General features: G+C 42.1%; 1 protein-coding gene across 1 annotated transcript in view; it reads left to right on the forward strand.

Moving 5' to 3' along the window:
• Nucleotides 1–2,768: 2,768 nt before the first annotated feature.
• The window catches only part of UEVLD (UEV and lactate/malate dehyrogenase domains), a gene marked incomplete at its 3' end in the record, with an annotated part of 46,765 nt that continues 41,143 nt past the window's right edge, over nucleotides 2,769–8,390 (forward strand). The window contains exons 1-2 of the mRNA XM_011977394.1: nucleotides 2,769–2,845; nucleotides 3,475–3,559. Of these exons, the coding sequence (XP_011832784.1) occupies nucleotides 3,547–3,559 (13 nt within the window). The remainder of the gene's footprint in view (nucleotides 2,846–3,474; nucleotides 3,560–8,390) is intronic.

The raw sequence follows: 8,390 nt of genomic DNA on the forward strand, positions 1-8,390 counted from the left end.
GCAAATGAAATATTTAATAGTAACATTTGGGTTTTTAAGTCCCGAGAAGAGTGCTTTTGCTGGCTTTGAGAAACTTGTGTAGCAGTTTTGCAATTAAATCAATTCTAGTGTAGCCTTATATAGCTATTAATAATCATGTTCTCCAGTGATGTTAAGGATGTGAAAAATAGTGGAAAATGAAGCAAATTATATTTGTTGATAATATGTATATTCCAGGTGACAACAATGCAGCCTTTTGTACATTTGTGTAGTGTTTGGAGTTGAGGTGACTTCATTCAGTTTTGTTTACACTGAATCATGGGCATTGAATCTAGGACTCACTTTGCCCAGCAGACTAAACAAGTCTGTTTTAGTTAATGCTAATCATTTCTTAGTTTTGATGCTCAATGCTGTGGATCATATTTACTTTCTATGTCTACTCTACTCATATAAATCTGCCTATTTCCTAACTCCTATCCAAAAAACATTATCAAAGGCACACCCTGTACTAAGTACTGTGAAAAGATAGAACAATGAGTGAAAGATGATTCCTGCTCTCGAGTTGTTTATAGTCAGACTTCTCTTCTAGCAAATTCTTCCCCATCTTAGAATGACCTTCCCTTTTCCCCCTAATTTTCTTTTTTTTTTTTGAGACAGAGTCTGGCTCTGTCGCTAGAGTGCAGCGAGGTGATCCCAGCTCACTGCAACCTCCACCTCCCCGGTTCAAGTGATTCTCCTGCCTCAGCCTCCCGAGTAGCTGGGATTACAGGTGCATGCCACCACGCCTGGCTAATTTTTGTATTTTTCGTTGAGACAGGATTTCACCATGTTGGCCAGTCTGTTCTTGAACTCCTGACCTCAAGTGATTTGCCTGCCTTGGCCTCCCAGTGTGCTGGGATTACAGGCTTAACCACTAATTTTCTATACCATTCTAGATTCTAGGCTGAAATGTAGATTCAACTTCTCCAGAGGCCTTTCTGTAACTTAGATGTTCTTTGTGTCAATTTGTAGTTTCCTGCCTGTACTTACTGTTGTATACATATTTTGTTTATTATCTCACTTTTACATATGTTAATTGTAAGACCTTCATACACACCTGTTGAAGTTGGTAGGCAGTAGAGCTATATCTTTTTTTTTTTTTTTTTGAGTTGGAGTTTCGCTCTTGTTGCCCAGGCTGGAGTGCAATGGCACGATCTTGGCTCACTGCAACCTCCGCCTCCTGGGTTTAAGCTGTTCTCCTGCCTTAGCCTCGCAAGTAGCTGGGATTACAGGCATCTGCCACCACACCCAGCTAATTTTGTATTTTTAGTGGAGATGGGGTTTCACCATGTTGGTCAGGCTAGTCTCGAACTCCTGACTTCAGGTGATCCACCCACCTTGGCCTCACAAAGTGGTGGGATTACAGGCATGAGCCACCACGCCCGGCAAGCTGTATCTTTTTTGCGGGCAAACAACTTAAGGCTCTGAGAGAGGAAACAGGATCCACTAGCAATCCTCTTCCATTTTCTCCCAAACTCCCACAATCCTAGGTATCCACCAGTCTACTTTGTGTTTCTATGTATTTGCCGGTTCAGGATATTGCATATACATGGAATCATAAAATATGTAGCCTCTGTCTCATTTCTTTTATTTTTAATTTTTCTTTTTTTTTTTTTCTGGGAAGCACACTCTCTGGCCAAGACCAGAGGCAGGCACTTCCTGTGTCTATTTTCTTTCACTTAGCGTAGCGTTTTTAAGGTTCATCCATGTTGTAGCATGTATTAGCCCTTTATTCCTTTTTGTGGTTGAATATTTCATTTTATGGATATGCCACATTTTATTTATCCATTCATTAGTTAATGGACATTTGGACTGTTTTCACTTTTTGGCTAGTATTAATAATGCTGGTATGAACAGTCATATACACGTTTTTGTGTAGATACCTGTTTTCATTTTTCTTGGGTGTATACCGAGAAGTGGAATTGCTCAGTCATGTGGTAACCCTGACTCTGTGTTGAATCTTTTGAAGAACTACCAGGCTGTTTCCCAAAGCAGCTGCATCGTTTTGCCACTGGCAGTGGTATATGTGTGAGAGTTCTGATTTCTTTACATCCTCTCCAACACTTGTTATTTTCTCCTTTTGGTTATAGCCTGTCTTTTGATTATAGTATGAATCCACCAGCTGTTTTGTTCTTTTTCCTGATTGTTTTGGCTATTCTGGGTCCCTTGAATTTCCATATGAATTTCAGAGTCTGTACATCTTTGCCAAAAAAAAAAAAAAAAAAAAGGCAGCTGGGCTTTTGATAGGGACTGTGTTGAATCTGTTGAGGAAAATTGTCATCTTAACAATACTATCTTCAAATCCGTGAACAAGGGATGCTTTCCATTTACTTTGCTCTATTTTATTTTTTTCAACAATGTTCTGTAGTTTTCAGAGTCGAAGTTTTGTACCTTTTTACATTTATTCCTAAATATTTTATTCTTTTTGGTGCCATTGTAAAAGGAACTGTTGTCTCAAATACATTTTCAGAATGGTAAACTCTTAATATACTTATTTTCTTTCATTTAAACCTCAACGCAGCGTAAGAGGTAAGTATTATTTATTTTTGTAGATGAGAAAATAAGCTTAAATAATTTAAATGATTTTGCCCCCAAGACAACCAAGTTAGTATCTCTGAGAAGACATCTGGATAAATGAAGAGGCAGTTCACACACCTGACTACAAAACCTTACATGATTTTGTTTTCCACTTGAAACCCAGCATGCAGTGCCAGGAAGGTGGGAGGGGAAAGTCGAGGTGTCTCAAGTGAATAAGTCATGCCAAAAAGACAGTTGGATCTTGAATGGTGGTGAGAGGGGTGATTCATTCTGCCTTCTCTCTCTCGAGGTGTTTGGAGGCAGTTTGATTTAGAGATTAAAGACCCTGGTCCTGGATTTGAGCTCCGGCTTCACTATTTAACTTGCTATCGAACTCAGCAAGTTACTCTGATTCTCTAGCTTTCGTTTTCTTCAGCTGCTCCTATAGAGCAGTTGTAAAGCCCTCCCTGCCTCATAGGGGTGTTGTTAAAAAGATTAAATCAAATACCATTCATGTTTGTAAAGCTCAGAGCTCAGGGCCTAGTACACGGTAAATTGTCAGTTAAATGTTAACTGCAGGCCAGGCGTCGTGGCTCACTCCTGTAACCACAGCACTTTGGGAGGCCGAGGCGGGTGGATCAGGAAGTCAGGAGTTTGAGACCAGCCTGACCAACATGGCGAAACCCTGTCTCTACTAAAAGTACAAAAAATTAGCCAGGCGTGGTGGCGCATGCCTGTAATCCCAGCAACTCGGGAGGCTGAGGCAGGAGAATCGCTTAAACCCAGGAGATAGAGGTTGCAGTGAGCCGAGATCCCACCACTGCATTCCAACCTGGGCAACAGAGCGAGACTCTGTCTCAAAAAAAAAAAGTTAACTGCAATTGTTCTTTTATAAGCTTTATTCTTACTACATGCTTATGCTTATTTTTCTCTTTTCAGTACAAGTTCAGGGACCTAACTGTGGAAGAACTAAAGAATGTAAATGTATTTTTCCCACATTTCAAATATTCCATGGACACCTATGGTAAGAATCATATCCTCTAGTTTAAATGCTGCATTATTTGAACTACTAATTTTTGGTCCTAAAGAGCTGCAAAATTGTAATTTCTTGTTTTCTCTTTTATCCTCTGATTTTCAGCTATACTTTATAAACTGCAATTCTGAGAAAGCTTAAATTAATACAGTGTATCTTGTATTAGTTTTCTATTGCTGCTGTAACAAACTACCACAAATTTAGTGGCTTTAAAAAACACACATTTACTATGTTACAATTCTGTAGGGCAAGAAGTCCAACTGTCTCTAACCATTCTTCTGTAGTCAAATCGCCCTCTGACCACAGTTGGGAAAGATTCTCTGCTTTTTTTTTTTTCTTGAGACAGAATCTCGCTCTGTCGCCCAGGCTCGAGTGCAGTGGCGCAGTCTCAGCTCACTGCAAGCTCCGCCTCCCGGGTTCACGCCATTCTCCTGCCTCAGCCTCCTGAGTAGCTGGGACTACAGGTGCCCACCACCATGCCCAGCTAATTTTTGTATATTTAGTAGAGACGGGGTTTCACCTTGTTGGCCAGGATGGTCTCAATCTCCTGACCTCGTGATCCGCCAGCCTCAGCCTCCCAAAGTGCTGGGATTACAGGTGTGAGCCACCACACTCGGCCAGATATCTCTACTTTTAAGGACCAATGTGATTAGATTAGACCCACCCCAGTAATACCGGATAATTTCTTCATCTCAGACTCCTTAATTTTTTTAAGGTTAGCCAAGTGATCAGAGTCACTAATCACATCTAAAAAGTCCCTTTGCCAAGTAAGGTGACATATTCACAGGTTCCAAGGGTTGGATATGGACATCTTTGGAGGACCTTATTCCGCCTATCATATATATGGTTGATTCTAAATTATTAACAGTTTTAGTTATCTTGTTCACTTAATAGTAAGAATTTAGTTATCTAAGAAATATTTTACTTTATTCTTTTTTTTTTTTTTTTGAGACAGAGTCTTGCTCTGTTGCCCAGGCTGGAGTGCAGTGGCACGATCTCAGCTCACTGCAACCTCTGCCTTCAAGCAATTCTCCTGCCTCAGCCTTCCAAGTAGCTGGGATTACTGAGATGCACCACCACTCCTGGCTAATTTTTGTATTTTTAGTAGAGATGGGGTTTTGCCATGTTGGCCAGGCTGGTCTCAAACTCCTGACCTCAGGATGATCCTCCTGCCTCTGCCTCCCAAAGTGTTGGGATTACAGGTGTGAGCCACCCCTCCTGGTCTATTAGCTTTCAAAAATTTCTGACTACAGCCTGCAGTTGGAAGTATATTTTATATCATGATCCCATATGCACATAACCAAATACTGTGTCCACTTTGACATTTTCTGTTCCATCCCATTTTTAAAATTTTAATTAAATTAATTAATTAATTAATTTTGAGATAGAGCCTCGCTCTGTTGCCCAGGCTGGAGTGCAGTGGTGTGATCCTGGCTTACTGCAACCTCTGCCTCATAGGTTGAAGCAATTCTCCTGCCTCAGCCTCCTGAGTAGCTGGAATTACAGATGCGTGCCACCATGCCCAGATAATTTTTATATTTTTAGTAAAGTTGGGGTTTTGCTATGTTGGCCAGGCTGGTCTCGATATCCTGGCCTCAAGTGATCTGCTCGCCTTGGCCTCCCAAATTGTTGGGATTACAAGTGTGAGCCACTGTGCCCGGCCCCATTTTATTCCACTTAAAAATAAATGCTGAACTAGCGCAGGAACAGAAAACCAAATACCGCATGTTCTCACTTATAAGTGGGAGCTAGGCAGGGCGCAGTGGCTCACATCTGTAATTCCAGCACTTTGGGAGGCTGAGGCAGGTAGATCACACCGTCAGGAGATCGAGACCATCCTGACCAACACGGTGAAACCCTGCCTCTACTAAAATACAAAAAAATTAGCCGGGCGTGGTGATGTGCACCTGTCGTCCCAGCTACTCGGAAGGCTGAGGCAGGGGAATTGCTTAAACCCAGGAGGCGGAGATTGCAGGGAGCTGAGATTGCGCCACTGCACTCCAAGCCTGGCAACAGAGTGAGACTCCGTCTCAATAAATAAATAAATAAATAAATAAATAAATAAATAAATGGAAGCTAAATGATGAGAACTCATAAACACAAAGAAGGAAACAAGAGACTAGGGTCTACTTGAGGATGGAACATGGGAGGGGAGAAAAGAGTAGAAAAGATAACTTGGAAACTGGGCCTCATACTTAGGTGATGAAATAAATCTGCACAACAAATCCCCACAACATGCGTTTACCTACGTAACAAACCTTCACATGTACCCCCAAACCTAAAATACAAGTTGTTTTAAAAATTATGTATCATATTAATAAAGTCAACATGCCAAAATAAAGAAATAAATACAAATGCTTGTTAAAATTCAGGACCCAAGAATTAGTCAAAATTCACATTTTCAAAAACTGCTTTATTCTGCATGTGTATGTTTTAAATTTCAGTTAGATTAAGAAAATGTTCAGATAAATTCAGATTATATAAATTCAGATTTATATAATAGACATCTTGAGGAGTTATTGAAGTGTTTGGTTTTTGCTTTTTTTTTTTGAGATGGAGTCTCGCTCTGTTGCCTAGGCGGGAGTGCAGTGGCGCAATCTCGGCTCACTGCAACCTCCGCTTCCCAGGTTCAAGCAATTCTTCTGCCTCAGCCTCTCAAGTAGCTGGGACTTCAGGTGCATGCCACCACACCCGGCTAACATTTTGTGTTTTTAGTAGAGATAGAGTTTCACCGTGTTAGCCAGGATGGTCTTGATCTCCTGACCTCATCATGATACGCATGCCTCGGCCTCCCAAAGTGCTGGAGTTACAGGTGTGAGCCACCGCACCTGGCGTATTGAAGTATTGATTAGCACAATAGCATAGGCTTACATATGTGGCACATAATTGTGTATGTGGAAGAAATTATTAGATTCTAGGCTGGGCAAGGTGTATCACACCTGTAATCCCAGCACTATGGAAGGCCGAGGCAGGTGGATCACTTGAGGCCAGGAGTTTGAGACCAGCCTGGCCAACATGATGAAACCCTGTTTCTACTAAAAATACAAAAAAATAGCTCGGTATGGTGCCATGCACCTGTAATCCCAGCTTCTCAGGAGGCTGAAGCAGGAGAATTGCTTGAACCAGGAGGCAGAGGTTGCAGTAAGCCGAGATTGGTCCACCGCACTCCAGCATGGGCAACCAAGTGAGACCCTCTCTCTCAAAAAAAAGAAATTATTAGATTCTGATTCATCAGTGACTGGTCTCTTGATTAACACCTAGTTATTTGGTGCTATGTAAGTGCCTGGAATGAGGGATATAATAGCTACTGTTTATTGAATGCCAGATATTCTTCCAAATGTTTTATCTACATCATCATTATTATTATTATTTTTGATACAGAGTCTTGCTCTGTTACCCAGGCTGGAGTGCAGTGGCGTAATCTCGGCTCACTGCAACCTCCACCTCCTGGGTTCAAGTGATTCTGCTATCTCAGCCTCCTGAGTAGTGAAGGGGTGGCCTGCCCCTCCACACCTGTGGGCGTTTCTCATTAGGTGGAACGAGAGACTTGAGAAAAGAAATGAGACACAGAGACAAAACATAGAGAAAGAAAAAGTGGGCCCAGGGGACCGGCGCTCAGCATACAGAGGACCCACGCCGGCACCGGGTCTCTGAGTTCCCTCAGTATTTATTGATCATTATCTTTACCATCTTAGAAAAAGGGAAGTGGCAGGATAATAGGATAATCGTAGGGAGAAGGTCAGCAGTAAGACATATGAATAAAGATCTCTGTGACATAAGTTTAAGGAAAAGTGCTGTGCCTTGATATGCATATGCAAACATCTCCATAAACCTTTTTAGTGCATAAAGAGCAGCGTTGCCGCCAGCGTGCCACCTTCAGCCCTTAGGTGGTTTTCTCCTTTCTCAGTAAACAGAACATACAATCGGGTTTTACACCGAGATGTTCCCCACCCAGGGACGGGCAGGAGACAGATGCTTTTCTCTATCTCAACTGCCAAGAGGCCTTCTTTCCCCTTGTACTAGTCCTCCTCAGCACAGACCCTTCACAGGTGTCAGACTGGGGGACGATCAGGTCTTTCCCTTGCCACGAGGGCATATTTCAGGCTATCACATGGGGAGAAACCTTAGACAATACCTAGCTTTCCTAGGCAGAGGTCCCTGTGACCTTTGGCAGTGTACGTGTCCCTAGGTACTTGAGATTAAGAGAATGGTGATGACTTTTCACAAGCATACTGCCTTCAGGCACTTGTTCAACAAAGCACACCCTGCACAGCCCCAAATCCGTTAAACCTTGAGTCACCACAGCACATGTCTCTTGCAAGGACAAGGTTGGGGGTAGGTCACAGATTAACAGCATCTCAAATACAGAACAAAATGGAGTCTCTTGTGTCTACTTCTTTCTATATAGACACAGTACCAGTCTGATCTCTCTTTCTTTTCCCCACAAGTAGCTGGGATTATAGGTGCCCACCGTGATGCCTGGTTAATTTTTGTATTTTCAGTAGAGACGGGGGTTTCACCATGTTGGCCAGACTGGTCTCGAACTCCTGACTTCAAGTGAGTCACCTGCCTCACCCTCCCAAAGTGCTGGGATTGCAGGTGTGAGTCACTGCGCCTGGCCTGTCTATATTATCTTAAATATTTTTTTTACAACCAAAGCTGTGTGGTATTATTGTCTTTATTTTGCAGATAAACTGAGACTCTAGGAGTTTAAATAGCTTGCTCAAGATTACACAGCTAGTAAGGGATGGAGTTGGGGTTTGTACTCATGTCTGTCTTGTACTCTGTTGTCTCTTTCCTCTATTTTTTTTTTTTTTTTTTT

Source organism: Mandrillus leucophaeus, unplaced genomic scaffold, assembly GCF_000951045.1.
Source record: "Mandrillus leucophaeus isolate KB7577 unplaced genomic scaffold, Mleu.le_1.0 Scaffold1025, whole genome shotgun sequence".
NCBI classification, from domain to species: Eukaryota; Metazoa; Chordata; class Mammalia; order Primates; family Cercopithecidae; genus Mandrillus; species Mandrillus leucophaeus.